The sequence below is a fragment of the Oncorhynchus nerka genome, linkage group LG18, assembly GCF_034236695.1.
Source record: "Oncorhynchus nerka isolate Pitt River linkage group LG18, Oner_Uvic_2.0, whole genome shotgun sequence".
NCBI classification, from domain to species: Eukaryota; Metazoa; Chordata; class Actinopteri; order Salmoniformes; family Salmonidae; genus Oncorhynchus; species Oncorhynchus nerka.
Window position 1 is genome coordinate 43554318 of NC_088413.1, and position 17682 is coordinate 43571999.

At 42.8% G+C, this 17682-nt stretch overlaps 1 protein-coding gene across 2 annotated transcripts in view; it reads right to left on the reverse strand.

The window, feature by feature from the left end:
* Window positions 1-15077, reverse strand: part of adck1 (aarF domain containing kinase 1) — a 179502-nt gene extending 164425 nt beyond the window's left edge. For both annotated transcript variants that reach the window (XM_029687485.2, XM_029687486.2), the window contains exons 1-2: window positions 14974-15077; window positions 1050-1192 (exon numbers count right to left, since the gene is read on the reverse strand). In XM_029687485.2, coding sequence (XP_029543345.1) covers window positions 1050-1184 — 135 coding nt within the window. In that variant the 5' untranslated portion in view covers window positions 1185-1192; window positions 14974-15077. The remainder of the gene's footprint in view (window positions 1-1049; window positions 1193-14973) is intronic.
* Window positions 15078-17682: the final 2605 nt, after the last annotated feature.

Sequence of the window (17682 nt, forward strand, 5' to 3'; positions counted from 1 at the left end):
GTGTGCCTTTCCAAATCATGTCCAATCAATTGAATTTACCACAGTTGGACTCCAATCAAGTCAAAGAAACATCTCAAGGACGATCAATGGCAACAGGATGCACCAGAGTTCAATTGAGTTTCAAAACAAAGGGTCTGAAAACTTATGTAAAAAGGAATTTCTGCATTTCATTTTTTTTTTTCAATTTCGTGGTATCCAAGTGGTAGTTACGGTCTTGTCCCGTCGCTGCAACTCCCGTACAGACTCAGGAGAGGTGAAGGTCGATTGTCTCCCGGTCGCGGCCGGCTGTGACAGAGCCTGGACTCGAACAAGGATCTCTAGTGGCACAGCTAGCACTGCGATGCAGCCACTCGAGAGGCCGCCTGTTTTTCTATTTTTTATACATTTGCAAACATTTAGGAAAAACCTGTTTTCGCTTTGTCATTATGGGGTATTGTGTGTAGATTGATGAGGAAAATTGTGCATTTAATCAATTTTAGAAAAAGGCTGCAATGTAACAAAATGTGGGGAAAAAAGGCAAACGGTCTGAATATTTTCCAAATGCACTGTATTATTTTTGAGCAGTGGCTAAATAGTCTCTGTCCATCCCCATTGTCATATACTTGGAAGCCAAATTGTTCCCAAACTGGAGATTTAAACAATGGAGAATGCCATTGGCTTATCGACCCCACCACTCACCATTGTACAGAACTATTCCCGGCTGCTCTTCACAAAAGGAGCATTTGAAATGAGCCAATTAAGATTGGAATTTAATTGCAACGTGCGCATAGGTTCTATTTGGTTTTAACTGAATAGACCTTAATGTTTTTTCAGCTCAGATTCGCTCAAGAGGCATACACTGCCGCGGAGACATAACCTATAGGTCTAGTTTTTTTCTATGTATAAACCGAGGTCCCCATACAGAACGGTCCGGTACGAATACATGTACCGTTACAACCCTAGTTTGTGTGGTTGGTATACTATACTGACCAGACTGATGTGTTTGTGTACTCATGGTTATGTGCTGTGGCTCTACAGTAGGGTCTGTGTGGTTGTGGTTATGTACTGACCGTAGCTGCGGCCCGCCCGAAGCGGACCAGGCTGATGTCATTGGGGTCCAGTTGTTTGCTGTTGTAGAGGTAGAAGCCTGACGACGCCACCACTGCCGTTGCAACAGACGTCACTTTCAGCAGCCGGCCAGCCATTGGAGGCACTGGGGGAGCGAGGAAAATATGGTCCAACAATATTACACTCTGGTATACTCAACTAATAATAAAGAAATACAGTTGATGAAGTACACACTGAACAAAAGTATAAATGCAACATGTAAAGTGTTGGTCCCATGAGCTGAAATAAAAAGAACCCAGAAATGTTCCTAACATACGAAAAGCAAATTTGTTTTACATCCCTGTTAGTGAGCATTTATCCTTTGCCAAGATAATCCAGCCACCTGACAGTTGTGGCATATCAAGAAGCTGATTAAACAGCATGATCAATACACAGGTGCCCCTTGTGCTTGGGAGAATAAAAGGCCTCTCTAAAATGTGTGTTGTCACACAACAGAAGTCTCAACTTGAGGGAGCGTGCAATTGGCATGCTGACTGCAGGAATGTTCACCAAAGCGGTTGCCAAAGAACTTAATGTTAATTTCTCTACCATAAGCTGCCTCCAACATCCTTTCAGAAAATTTGGCAGTTTGTCCAACCCGGCCTCACAGCCGCAGACCACGTGTAATTGCATCGTGTGGGCTAGCGGTTTGCGGATTATCAACGTTGTGAACAGAGTGCCCCATGGTGACGGTGGGGTTATGGTATGGGCAGGCAAAAGCTACAGACAACGAACACAATTGCATTTTATCAATGGAAATTTGAACACACAGAAATACTGTGATGAGATTCTGAGGCCCATTTTATGCATCTGTTTTCCCAGTCATGTCAAATCCATAGATTAATTAATTTTTCAATTGACTGATTTTCTCATATGAACTGTAACTCAATATAATATTTGAAATTGTTGCATTTATATTTTTGTTCAGTATTTACTGTATATAAACCATATCCAAACTCTTTGCACTTTCAATCGTTCAACTAATAAACAAATAGCGCGTACAAAAGTTTCAAACACTAAAAGGGTACTTTCATGTAAAGTAGCTTTTAAAAAGACTCGGTGGGGAGATATGAAAACAGGATGCAAAGTGGTGTTTCTAAATATTATATAATACTCAAGTATTTAACTACCGTTGCTTGAAGAGGACAGTCTTCAATACCGTCACTGAATGTAGCAGCTACTGCATTTAAATCATAGATTTCTTTAACAACTCCAGTGCAATAGTCACAGGCTGGCATTGAGTGACATATGGAAGACACACAAGCATGACGACAGGCTTATGTTGTGCACGCACATTTTAAATACTTTATTTGAATCCATTACTCAAATTTATATTTTTTTTAAAGGATCCAAAACATTCCAAATGTCCCTGTATGCATAGCAGTCAAGGGTACAAAAAGCACCACCTTCTCCAAACAGCTAAGGGTGCCCACAAAAGATGAAACAGAGCAGCCTTAGTTTTTGGTAGCCCCGCAATCTGGAGGCCACACACTGTAAGCCAATGTACGTGTCCAAATATCGGTGCAACCAGCTTGCACCTACACCCGAGGCTGTCCAAGCGTGCCACAAGGGGCTGGTATTTAAGAAACTTGTCGACAAAGACCTGCTCCATGCAGCCATCAAATGAGCAGCCACTTCCAAAATGAACACCTCCCTCTGGCATATTTGGCACACAGGAAAACAAATCAGCAACATCAAACCATCCTCTTAACCACAAGAATATTTATAAATGTGTGCTGTTGGTGAGACTACCAGTCTCACCTCGCTGTCTATCAGGTCGACAAGGCAGTCATGTCTAACAATGTACAACACACTGTATGAACAGTAACCATTCACAACAAGGGAAACAAACTCCATTGCATTTGACTCATGAAGAACACAAAATGGGTCATGGTTTGCAGGGTACAAGAGTGCTAGGTTATATTTTGTTGGTTGAAATTGCAGTCTCAGCTTAACAGTAGAGGTGAGAATGTCCTCGCCAATGGAAGCATTATGGTACAGTACATGGAATGGGAGACAGAAGTGTCAGCAGTCTGGAGCAGCAAGTTTCCCCTGCATACTTAGGCCAGTGTTGCCATAGCTGCATCCGTCTGATACCGAGGAGTGTTTTCCTTGATGTAGGAGGAGATGTTCCGTCATTGGTGACAGAAGCCTCCACAACACAGGGGTCTGCCACAACTGCATCAGAGGCAGTCACTGGCTCAGTTTGCGTATCAGTCCATGCCCATCTGAGCTCCGGTTGCACGGGTCCGGCCAGTCTGACCAGACTCCAAAGGCAGCAGCACAAGTGTCCAATTGGTGTTCCTCCTGAAGCCCAGGAAGCTGTCCTCATTGTCAGTGGCACATTCCACTTCTGTTGGTCCAGGAGGAGGGAGGCTCTGGCTAAGTCCCAAACTGGCGCATCGTTTCTGTTGAGCATGTTCAACAGGTGAGTCAGTCTGGTAGCAGTGTAACGTCATGTGTGGTGTGCGTGTTTAAGCATAGCCACTTTCTCACCACTTGAATGATTTTGTTATTAAATTTCACTCAGAACCTACTTGGTATAAGCACATTGGCAAGCAGATGTTGAATCTTTGCTAGGCCACCTCTCTCACAGCGTCTAGCTTCATGACCACAGGCAGAGGGGAAATGTCAATCATTTCAAGTCTGGTTGAATACTCATGGACAAGCCCCCCCCGCTAGCAACATTTAACTTACATTCATGATAGCTGTATGTTTCATGCAGAGAGAACACTAGTGTTGGGGGCTTATCAGTTCATGCTTTGAGACAGCAATTCCAGTTTTTATGCAGAAAACATGCTCATTCATGCCGTCTGTCTGTCTGTATGTATATGCCTTTTGTTTGGGAGAGAATGCCTGTATCTAACAGCCATGGTAGTATGTGGGCGAGCAAGCATTTCATGAACACTTTACAGACAAAGGGAAAGAGGGAATTGTCTCTCCATGTATACAGAACAAAAATATAAATGCAACATGTTTCGTGTTGGTCCCATTTTTAAAAAAGCTTATTTATTTTCTTGTGCACATTTCTTCTTTGCCAAAATAATCCATCCACCGGACATGTATGGCATAACAAGAATCTGATTAAACAGCATGATCGTTACAGGTGCACCTTGTGCTGCGGACAATAAAAGGCCAGTTGTGTCACACAACCCAATGCCACAGATATCTCAAGTTGAGGGAGAGTACAATTGGCATGCGGACTGCAGGAATGTCCAACAGAGCTGTTGCCAGAGAATGTAATGTTCATTTCTCTACCATAACCCAACTCCAATGTCACTTTAGAGAAATTGGAAGTACGTCCAACTGGCCCCATAACCGCAGGCCACGTTGTAACAACGCCAGCCCAGGAACTCTACACTCAGCTTCTTCCCCTGCGGGATCACACTTCCCTTCTATGAACTGTAATTCAGTCAAATCTTTGAAATCGTTGGATTTATATTATTGTTCAGTATAGATGGATCATCTGGAACATTGAATGTTTTTTAGTATTCCGTGGATAACAGCACCCACACATGAGTCGGGTACCTTTCCATTAATCAGACAGGCATTGAAGATATGCATGAGGGCATGGGAGGACTGGGGCCGTGTGGCCTTTAAAAAAACTCATAAGTGACACCATCGGATTCACTTGCCTTGTTTGGTAGGGAAATCAACACATTATCTACCTCCTCAAGGGTGAAATTGCATGTCTCTGGGAAATAGGCTGGTTTTACCATTTCAATTGCTTCAAACCAAGGGGGTGTGGTCAGCAGAACTCTTGGCGTTTGTCATTATATTAGTTCTGTACAGTTTTAACAGTAAAACATCCATGCAGCATCTGCATACCAATCATTGATCTGAAATCAGTTTCATGCCGATATTCATTTAAATCTTAGTTTTAAGTATCCTACACTGTTGTTTCAGGTTGATATAAAGTGAGCGAGTTTTAGAGCAGATGGTTGTCAAACAGTAACATTACACGATGCTGTAATATTTTGGCTTCTGTAGAATACAGAATGTGATCTTGCAAATATAGACTCTGCTTTGATCTAACTTCATTAAAACGATCACCATTAGCCTGAGTAGCCCGTTCTCCACACATATAAAGTATAGAATATGCGCAGAAGCTACATTTCGATAGATTTTTCTGATCCGCAGCCACTCGGTAATAATAAAACATTGCATGCTTCTATGAAATTGCATTTGCGAAGTGACAGCCTACAGTTGGGAAGAGCTGTTTTTAGAATTTCACCAAATAGGGGAAAATATGTTAGCCATTTAAAATGGCATGAAATGCATTTTATGTTATGCGACCGAAGACATTAGCAGAATCTATTTTCATAACACACAAATGACCGAAATGACTAGCTACTTCTTGAATGAAAATAATAGCCCAGGCCAATGAACTAATAATATATATATATATATATATATATATATATATATATATATATATATATATATATATTTACATTTAACATTTAAGTCATTTAGCAGACGCTCTTATCCAGAGCGACTTACAAATTGGTGCGTTCACCTTAAGACATCCAGTGGAACAGCCACTTTACAATAGTGCATCTAAATCTTTTAAGGGGGTGAGAAGGATTACTTTATCCTATCCTAGGTATTCCTGAAAGAGGTGGGGTTTCAGGTGTCTCCGGAAGGTGGTGATTGACTCCGCTGTCCTGGCGTCATGAGGGAGTTTGTTCCACCATTGGGGGGCCAGAGCAGCGAACAGTTTTGACTGGGCTGCGCGGGAACTGTACTTCCTCAGTGGTAGGGAGGCGAGCAGGCCAGAGGTGGATGAACGCAGTGCCCTTGTTTGGGTGTAGGGCCTGATCAGAGCCTGGAGGTACTGAGGTGCCGTTCCCCTCACAGCTCCGTAGGCAAGCACCATGGTCTTGTAGCGGATGCGAGCTTCAACTGGAAGCCAGTGGAGAGAGCGGAGGAGCGGGGTGACGTGAGAGAACTTGGGAAGGTTGAACACCAGACGGGCTGCGGCGTTCTGGATGAGTTGTAGGGGTTTAATGGCACAGGCAGGGAGCCCAGCCAACATATATATATATATATATATGTCTCAATCTACAGTGGGGAGAACAAGTATTTGATAACCTGCGAAATCAGCAGTGTTTCCTACTTACAAAGCATGTACAGGTCTGTAATTTTTATCATAGGTACACTTCAACTGTGAGAGACGGAATCTAAAAAAAAATCCAGAAAATCAAAATTGTATGATTAAGTAATTCATTTGCATTTTATTGCATTACATAAGTATTTGATACATCAGAAGAGCAGAACTTAATATTTGGTACAGAAACCTGTTTGCAATTACAGAGATCATACGTTTCCTGTAGTTCTTGACCAGGTTTGCACACACTGCAGCAGGGATTTTGGCCCACTCCTCCATACAGACCTTCTCCAGATCCTTCAGGTTTCGGGGCTGTCGCTGGGCAATACGGACTTTCAGCTCCCTCCAAAGATGTTCTATTGGGTTCAGGTCTGGAGACTGGCTTGGCCACTCCAGGACCTTGAGATGCTTCTTACGGAGCCACTCCTTAGTTGCCCTGGCTGTGTGTTTCGGGTCTTTGTCATGCTGGAAGACCCAGCCACGACCCATCTTTAATGCTCTTACTGAGGGAAGGAGGTTGTTGGCCAAGATCTTGCGATACATGGCCCCATCCATCCTCCCCTCAATACGGTGCAGTCGTCCTGTCCCCTTTGCAGTAAAGCATCCCCAAAGAATGATGTTTCCACCTCCATGCTTCACGGTTGGGATGGTGTTCTCACCAAACACGGCGAGTGGAGTTTAGACCAAAAAGCTCTATTTTTGTCTCATCAGACCACATGACCTTTCTCCCATTCCTCCTCTGGATCATCCAGATGATCATTGGCAAACTTCAGACGGGCTTGGACATGCGCTGGCTTGAGCAGGGGGACCTTGCGTGTGCTGCAGGATTTTAATCCATGACGGCGTAGTGTGTTACTAATGGTTTTCTTTGAGACTGTGGTCCCAGCTCTCTTCAGGTCATTGACCAGGTCCTGCCATGTAGTTCTGGGCTGATCCCTCACCTTTCTCATGATCATGCCCCACGAGGTGAGATCTTGCATGGAGCCCAAGACCGAGGGTGATTGACCGTCATCTTGAACTTCTTCCATTTTCTAATAACTGCGCCAACAGTTGTTGCCTTCTCACCAAGCTGCTTGCCCATTGTCCTGTAGCCCATCCCAGCCTTGTGCAGGTCTACAATTTTAGCCCTGATGTCCTTACACAGCTCTCTTGTCTTGGCCACTGTGGAGAGGTTGGAGTCTGTTTGATTGAGTGTGTGGACAGGTGTCTTTTATACAGGTAACGAGTTCAAACAGGTGCAGTTATTAATACAGGTGGAGTGGAGAACAGGAGGGTTCCTTAAAGAAAAACTAACAGGTCTGTGAGAGCCGGAATCCTTCTTAGTTGGTAGGTGATCAAAATACTTGCAAATTAATTACTTAAAAATCATACTATGATTTTCTGGAATTTTTGTTTTAGATTCCGTCTCTCACAGTTGAAGTGTACCTATGATAAATTACAGACCTCTACATGCTTTTTAAGTAGGAAAACCTAAAAAAAAATATTTAAAAAAAAATCGGCAGTGTATCAATTAGTTCTTCTCCCCACTGTATCTATATACATACAGTGGGGCAAAAAAGTATTTAGTCAGCCACCAATTGTGCAAGTTCTCCCACTTAAAAAGATGAGGCCTGTAATTTTCATCATAGGTACACTTCAACTATGACAGACAAAATGAGAAAAAAAAATCCAGAAAATCACATTAGGATTTTTAATGATTTATTTGCAAATTATGGTGGAAAATAAGTATTTGGTCAATATCAAAAGTTTCTCAATACTTTGTTATTTACCCTTTGTTGGCAATGACAGAGGTCAAACGTTTTCTGTAAGTCTTCACAAGGTTTTCACACACTGTTGCTGGTATTTTGGCCCATTCCTCCATGCAGATCTCCTCTAGAGCAGTGAATTTTTGGGGCTGTTGCTGGACAACACGGACTTTCAACTCCCTCCAAAGATTTTCTATGGGGTTGAGACCTGGAGACTGGCTAGGCCACTCCAGGACCTTGAAATGCTTCTTATGAAGCCACTCTTTCGTTGCCCGGGCGGTGTGTTTGGGATCATTGTCATGCTGAAAGACCCAGCCACGTTTCATCTTCAATGCCCTTGCTGATGGAAGGAGGTTTTTACTCAAAATCTCACGATGCATGGCCCCATTCATTCTTTCCTTGACACGGATCAGTCGTCCTGGTTCCTTTGCAGAAAAACAGCACCAAAGCATGATGTTTCCACCCCCACGCTTCACAGTAGGTATGGTGTTCTTTGGATGCAACTCAGCATTCTTTGTCCTCCAAACACATAGAGTTGAGTTTTTACCAAAAAGTTCTATTTTAGTTTCATCTGACCATATGACATTCTCACAAATCTTCTTCTGGATCATCCAAATGGTCTCTAGCAAACTTCAGACGGGCCTGGACATGTACTGGCTTAAGCAGGGGGACACGTCTGGCACTGCAGGATTTGAGTCCCTGGCGGTGTAGTGTGTTACTGATGGTAGGTTGTGTTACTTTGGTCCCAGATCTCTGCAGGTCATTCACGAGGTCCCCCGTGTGGTTCTGGGATTTTTGCTTGTGATCATTTTGACCCCACGGGGTGAGATCTTGCGTGGAGCCCCAGATCGAGGGAGATTATCAGTGGTCTTGTATGTCTTCCATTTCCTAATAATTGCTCCCACAGTTGATTTCTTCTAACCAAGCTGCGTACCGATTGCAGATTCAGTCTTCCCAGCCTGGTGCAGGTCTACAATTTTGTTTCTGGTGTCCTTTGACAGCTCTTTGGTCTTGGCCATAGTAGAGTTTGGAGTGTGACTGTTTGAGGTTGTGGACAGGTGTCTTTTATACTGATAACAAGTTCAAACAGGTGCCATTAATACAGGTAATGAGTGGAGGACAGAGGAGCCTCTTAAAGAAGAAGTTACAGGTCTGTGAGAGCCAGACATCTTGCTTGTTTGTAGGTGACCAAATACAAATTTTCCACCATAATTTGCAAATAAATTCATTAAAAATCCTACAATGTGATTTTCTGGATTTTTTTTCTCATTTTGTGTGTCATAGTTGAAGTGTACCTATGATGAGAATTACAGGCCTCATCTTTTTAAGTGGGAGAACTTGCACAATTGGTGGCGGACTAAACTTTTTTGCCCCACTGTAAACACAGTTGAAGTCGGAAGTTTACATACACTTAGGTTGGAGTCATTAAAACTCATTTTTCAACCACTCCACAAATTCCTTGTTAACAAACTATAGTTTTGGCAAGTCGGTTGGGACATCTACTTTGGGCATGACACAAGTCATTTTTCCAACAATTGTTTACAGACAGATTATTCCACTGTATCACAATTCCAGTGGGTCAGAAGTTTACATACAAAGTTGGCTGTGCCTTTGAACAACTTGGAAAATTCCAGAAAATTATGTAATGGCTTTAGAAGCTTCTGATTGACTGAAATGATGTCAATTAGCCTATTTGAGGTGTACCTGTGGATGTATTTCAAGGCCTAACTTCAAACTCAGTGCCTCTTTGCTTGACATCATGGGAAAATCAAAAGAAATCAGCCACGACCAAAGAAAACAAATTGTAGACCTCTCCAAGTCTGGTTCATCCACGGGAGCAATTTCCAAACGCCTGAAGGTACCACCTTCATCTGTACAAACAATAGTACGCAAGTATAAACACCATGGGACCACGCGCCATCATACCGCTTAGGAAGGAGAGGCGTTCTGTATCCTAGAGATGAACGTAATTTGGTGCGAAGTGTATATCAATCCCAGAACAACAGCAAAGAACCTTGTGAAGATGCAGGAGGAAACAGGTAAAAAAGTATCTTTACCCATATTACCTAAAAGGCCGCTCAGCAAGGAAGAAGCCACTACTCCAAAACCGTCACATAAAAAGCCAGACTACGGTTTGCAACTGCACATGGGGACAAAGGTTGTACTTTTTTGGAGAAATGTCCTCTGGTCTGATGAAACAAAATTTGAAATGCTTGGCCATAATGACCATCGTTATGTTTGGAGGAGGCTTGCAAGCCAAAGAACACCATCCCAACCGTGAAGCATGGGGGTGGCGGCATCATGTTGTGGGGGTGCTTTTCTGCAGGAGGGACTGGTGCACTTCACAAAATAGATGGCATCATGAGGGAGGGATATTACATGGATATATTGAAGCAACATCTCAAGACATCAGTCAGGAATTTAAAGCTTGGTCGCAAATGGGTCTTCCAAATGAACAATGACCCCAAGCATACTTCTAAAGCTGTGATAAAATGGCTTAAGGACAAAGTCAAGGTATTGGAGTGGCCAACACAAAGCTCTGACCTCAAACCTATAGAAAATGTGTGGGCAGAACTGAAAGGGAAAAAAGCGTGTGCGAGCAAGTAGGCCTACAAACCTGACTCAGTTACACCAGCTCTGAAGGAGGAATGGGCCAACATTTACCCAACTTATTGTGGGGATCTTTTTTAGGGCTACCTGAAAAATTTGACCCAAGTTTAAACAATTTAAAGGCAATGCTACCAAGTAATAATTGTTGTTCTTGAGGATCACCACCTCAAGCTGAACCTCGGCAAGACGGAGCTGCTCTTCCTCCCGGGGAAGGACTGCCCGTTCCATGATCTCGCCATCACGGTTGACAACTCCATTGTGTCCTCCTCCCAGAGCGCTAAGAACCTTGGCGTGATCCTGGACAACACCCTGTCGTTCTCAACTAACATCAAGGCGGTGGCCCGTTCTTGTAGGTTCATGCTCTACAACATCCGCAGAGTACGACCCTGCCTCACACAGGAAGCAGCGCAGGTCCTAATCCAGGCACTTGTCATCTCCCGTCTGGATTACTGCAACTCGCTGTTGGCTGGGCTCCCTGCCTGTGCCATAAAACCCCTACAACTCATCCAGAACGCCGCAGCCCGTCTGGTGTTCAACCTTCCCAAGTTCTCTCACGTCACCCCGCTCCTCCGCTCTCTCCACTGGCTTCCAGTTGAAGCTCGCATCCGCTACAAGACCATGGTGCTTGCCTACGGAGCTGTGAGGGGAACGGCACCTCAGTACCTCCAGGCTCTGATCAGGCCCTACACCCAAACAAGGGCACTGCGTTCATCCACCTCTGGCCTGCTCGCCTCCCTACCACTGAGGAAGTACAGTTCCCGCGCAGCCCAGTCAAAACTGTTCGCTGCTCTGGCCCCCCAATGGTGGAACAAACTCCCTCATGACGCCAGGACAGCGGAGTCAATCACCACCTTCCGGAGACACCTGAAACCCCACCTCTTTCAGGAATACCTAGGATAGGATAAAGTAATCCTTCTCACCCTCCCCCCCCTTAAAAGATTTAGATGCACTATTGTAAAGTGGCTGTTCCACTGGATGTCTTAAGGTGAACGCACCAATTTGTAAGTCGCTCTGGATAAGAGCGTCTGCTAAATGACTTAAATGTAAATGTAATTGAGTGCATGTAAACTTCTGACCCACGTGGAATGTGATGAAAGAAATACAAGCTGAAATAAATCTCTACAATTATTCTGACATTTCACATTCTTAAAATAAAGTGGGGATCCTAACTGACCTAAGACCTGGAATTTTTAATAGGATTAAAAATGTCAGGAATTGTGAAAAACTGAGTTTAAATGTATTTGGCTAAGGTGTATGTAAACTTCTTACTTCAACTGTATGCATGTACACATAGATGTTTGGGGTCACTCTGAAATGTCCTTGTTTTTGAAAAGCACATTTTGTCCATTAAAATAACATCAAAATGATCAGAAATACAGTTCAGACATTGTTAATGTTGTAATTGACTATTGTAGCTGGAAACGGCTACAATATCTTCACAGGCGTACAGAGGCCCATCATCAGCAACCATCACTCCTGTGTTCCAATGGCACGTTGTGTTAGCTAATCCAAGTTTATAATCTTAAAAAGGCTAATTGTTCATTAGAAAACCCTTTTGCAATTATGTTAGCACAGCTGAAAACTTGTTTCTGATTAAAGAAGCAATAAAACTGGCCTTCTTTAGACGAGTTCAGTATCTGGAGCATCAGCATTTGTGGGTTCGATTACAGGCTCAAAATGGCCAGAAACATAGTACTTACTTTTTAAACTCGTCAGTCTATTCTTGTTCTTAGAATAGAAGGCTATTCCATGCGAGAAATTGCCAAGAACCTGAAGATCTCGTACAGCGCTGTGTACTACTCCCTTCACAGAACAGCGCAAACTGGCTGTAACCAGAATAGAAAGAGTGAGAGGCCCCGGTGCACAACTGAGCAAGAGGACAAGTACATTAGTGTCTAGTTTGAGAAACAGACACCTCACAAGTCCTCAACTGGCACCGTCATTAAATAGTACCTGCAAAACACCAGTCTCAATTTCAACAGTGAAGAGGCGACTCCGGGATTTATTTTTATTTTACCTTTAACTAGGCAAGTCAGTTAAGAACAAATTCTTATTTTCAATGAAGGCCTAGGAACAGTGGGTTAACTGCCTGTTCAGGGGCAGAATGACAGATTTGTACTTTGTCAGCTCAGGGATTTGAACTTGCAACCTTCTGGTAACTAGTCCAACGCCCTAACCACTAGGCTACCCTGGCCTTCTAGGCAGAGTTGCAAAGAAAAATATCTCAGACTGGCCAATAAAAAGAAAAGATGGGCAAAAGAACACAGACACTGGACAGAGGAACTCTATCTTGTGGCTTGGGGGTAGAAGCTGTAAAGAAGCCTTCCGGACATAGATTTCGCGATCCAGTACCGCTTGCCATGTGTAAGCAGACAGAACAGTCTATAACCAGAGTGGCTGGAGTCTGACAATTTTTAGGGCCTTCCTCTGACACCGCCTGGTATAAAGGTCCTGGATGGCAGGAAGCTTGGCCTCAGTGATGTACATGGCCGTACGCACTAACCTCTGTAGTGCCTTGCGGTCAAAGGCCGACCAGTTGCCATACTAGGCAGTGACGCAACCAGTCAGGATCTTTGGACCCATGCCAAATCTTCTCAATATCCTGTGGGGGAATAGGTTGTCATGCCCTTTGACTGTCTTGGCATGTTGGGACCATGACAGTTTGTTGGTGATGTGGACACCAAGGATCTTGAAGCACTCAACCTGCTCCCCTACAGCCCTGTCAATAGGGGGCATTCTCAGTCATCCTTTTCCAGTAGTCCACAATCATCTAATTTGTCTTGATCACGTTGAGGTCAAGGTTGTTATCCTGGCACCACACTGCTAGGCCTCTGAACTCCTCCCTATAGACGGTCTTATTGTTGTGTCATCGGCAAACTTAACGGTGTTGGAGTCTTGCCTGGAGATGCAGTCATGAGTGAACAGGGAGTACAGGAGTGAACTGAGCAGGCACCCCTCAGGGGCCCCCTTGTTGAGGATCAGCGTGGCAGATGTGTTATTACCTACCCTCACCACCTGGGGGCGGCCGTCAGGATGTCCAGGATCCAGTTGCAGAGGGAGGTGTTTAGTCCCAGGGTCTTTAGCTTAGTGATGAGCTTTGAGGGCACTATGGTGTTGAACGCTGAGCTGTAGTCAATTAATAGCATTCTCACATAGGTGTTCCTTTTGTCCAGGTGGGAAAGGCAGTGTGGAATGCAATAGAGATTGCATCATCTGTGGATCTGTTGGGGAGGTTTGCAAAGTGGGTCTCGGTTTTCTGGGATAATGGTGTTGATGTGAGCCATGACCAGCCTTTCAAAGCACTTCATGGCTACAGATGCTACGGGTCGTAGTCGTGCTACAGGTCAGTAGTCATTTTGGCAGGTTAACTTAGTGTTCTTGGGCACAGGGACTATGGTGGTCTGCTTGAAACATGTTGGTAATACAGATTCAATCAGGGACAGCTTGAAAATGTCCGTGCTCAGAGTACACGTCCTGGTAATCCATCTGGCCCTGTGGCCTTGTGAATGTTGACCTGTTTTAAAGGTCTTACTCGCATCGGCTGCGGAGAGCGTGATCACAGTCGTCCAGAACATGCATGTTTCAGTATTACTTGCCTTGAAAGCGAGCATAGAAGTTATTTAACTTCGTCTGGTAGGCTAACGTTAGCCACTTAGCTAGAATTCGTAACATACCATACATTTTGCAAATTTGTAACATACAGTATTATGTTTATCAAATTCGTAACATAATACAAATTGCAATTCGTAACATACAAAATGGGTGACGGACATCCACAAATTAATACATACCATACGAAACGTAACATATCATACTAAATGGAGTGGCTCGGATTTACATACAGAATAATACAAAATGCTCTGAGACCAGGCTGGTGAGGCAGAGGCAGGCTGTAATGCAGTAAGCAAAGCAAGAGCGAAAACAAGCAGACAGAGAGGCTATCCAGGCATTTGATTTGGACAGTAAAGCAACACATACACAGCAACAACAACAAAATATCCGTGCAATCAAACATTAAAAAATTTAAAAAGTAATGTCTTGGTTTATATCGGTAGTTGTTCGTTTTTATATCGAGTTGATAGTTTACCAACCTTTTTTTTACCACTAGCTACATCACTGGTCACAGTCACGCAGAAAATGACTGCAGCACCAACCTGAGCCACAGCTATATAGTCTATCGACTACATCAATGAACATTTCAATACTTCCAGTATCGGTTTCTGTGTAATATAATGAAACAGTGGCTGTGGTGAGACGCAGAGTATGGCATTCACTTATGCAAGACGTTTTGTAGCATGCGTTAGGGAACAAGACAGCTAGCACTGTTCTAACAAACATATACGTGAGGTGAAATAATATAATTCATAACTAGCTATCGGATAACTGAAAACCAGTACTTTGTATGTCGGTAAGATGTTTTACCTTAATCACAGCCAAACGTACAGCCGTGCTGTCATTCAACCGGTTTCTCGCTTCGACCTCTCAAGCCGTCACTTGTTTATAGTTTCGATTAAACTAAAGCCCATATGCATTATGGGGGTTGAAGTCATGAGTTCTGTACAACAGCTAGATTTATAGGAATTTAACTATGTTTATTGTTGTAATTATGTGAAATACATTTTGGGGGGTTTAATGCACTAGTATTTGCAAATCACTTCTGTTATTTTTCACAAAAGCTCATAGATATTTTTTCAGATAAATCGGTCAGGCCTAAAAATAAGCACATCGTTCGAATACGTCAAAAGCAAGCGACGTGTTCATTTCCCATTTCCTAGACAAATTCAAAGCACTTACTGTATACGTCATAATAAAATGATGATCTATACTGCATATAATTCAAAAAACAAGCTCAACGTTTATATAAAACTGTTTATCATAATAACTTCACTGTTAATGAATATTCAACACAGTAGTTAGATTGATGAACTTGGTGCAACTCAATAAAAGACGATTATGTCAACTAATAATATGTATTGTTCATCAGGCATTATCAAGGAAAAGTTCCACACATTTCCCCAACATTTTGGTAAGCATTACTGAGCTGTTATGCGGATGTGGAAATGTGAACTTTAGGTGTGATTAGGCCTTACTTGAAGCTGTATCCAAATATGCTGTTTTGGTATAGAGGCTTCCTGAATGGTACATTGGCAGGTGATTATAGCCTACCTACATTTATCAATACCATTTTGTTTAGGGCTGCTGATAAGGTGTGTGTGCAGCGTGGACAAAAAATAAACCAACACACCTTCGTGCAAGTGCACATCCACACATCCACACACACATCCAGTACACACAGAGGTTAGATATTCCCCTCTCTCATTCTCACATACACACCTCTCTCTCTCTCTCTCTCTCTCTCTCTCTCTCTCTCTCTCTCTCTCACACACACACAGACACACACACACACACACAAGAGGGAGAGAGAGAGACATAGATAAAGAGAGAGAGAGAGCACAGTTAAGAACAATAACTAACACACATTTTTCCTGTATGCCCTACTTTTCATGCTGAGTAATAGCAATGTCTTGAAAGTCCCTCTTTTCATCTCCCATGTGCATAAATACTAAACATGCCTTCTTCACTATTACCCTGCCTTCAAGTTCCAATCTCTTTGTAGGATTTTTCAAAACCTTTTCATGCTTTTTATTCTATTGACTGTACAATTAGGCCGTAAGCACACAATTTCCCTTTTTTTACCCTGCTGTTAAATGAAACTGAAGATGAAGTAACAAAATCATTACAGAATTTATCTTAATTGCTTGGGGTATTGTGCGAGGACGTGGGTGAGTGTTTTGTTGAGTGTGGTTTCTTTTCTTGCACCCAGTCGCTGCTCAGCAGGAGGTGGCCTGTAGCTGAGGCGTACTGCAGAGGATTACACACATAGATATTCACTGGGGATTTACACAACCTTTACTATGCAGTTGGTTTCCTAACAATCTGTATCAGGCCCTCTTCAACTCAACTGAGACCATTTTTTTTTAAAGCATCTTTAACACAAAACAACCAACGCATTACACAAAACAAAAACACAAATACATGGGGACACTTTCTTCTTGGCAAATTATATGCTATTTCATGGCCATGTTATTATTTTATGTGCCATTAAGGAAACACAAGAATCATTCAGATATCTTTTGGGAGTTTTTATTATTTGTCCCCAGCCTTTTTCTAACATGATTTAATCCACTGTTGTTTTTATCAACATATTCATCCACTCTGTGAACATGGGCTCATGAGAGCTTTTCCAATGTTTCAGGACCAGCCTTTAAACTGATACAATACCTAAAACATCATATTTTAAATCCCCCTTGTTTCAGACTTGTTACTCAACAGACAGCCATGGTGACCAAGGTACAATCCAATGCCATCTCCCATGCACTGTAATTCTTTGTCCCATAGGGGGTGCACATCTGGGCATTCCCACAGTGCATGAAGGAGAGTTCCTTTTGCCCCTTCATATCGCCAACACACATCATCCTGTGATAAACCCATCCTATGTAACCTTTGAATTGAAAAACTTTAAATTGTATACTTTTTCCCTTGGGTTGTCTGACATCTTGCCAAATATTTGAAATAATATACATCCATGTCTTCTTACAGTATGTAGCTCACATTGTAAATCCCTTTGCCACACAATTCTCAAGTTTTCATAGGAATAATTTTTTAAACTTTAACAGCATTTTGCAAAATAAAGAATCTGATTGTACAAAGCGTGGTAGATAAAATAAATATAGCATATAATTTAATGCCTTTTTCATAATGGCACCACCTAGTGTTGACACACAGCTTTTCATTTGCATTATTCTCCATAGGTCAATATCACAAAGGTTATATTTATTCCCCATTTCTTCTTCAACGTCTCCCAAAGTATGAACCTTTCTCTTACCCATTTTTTCCCCACATTATTGACAGTTTCCCCACACAAATAGCAGGATTATATCATACAGAAGCATATTGTATCTTTGTCTATGTGGAGACTCTTTGATCCTTTTATGTATTGACAACCACACTGCCCTAGAATGGCATAGAATTGATGCCCTGAAGATCTGTACTATTGGCTCTTTGTTGGGATAGAATATGTAATGGTCCAAAGGAGCTGTCAAACCACTGTCCAATCTCTCCCCAGCCCCC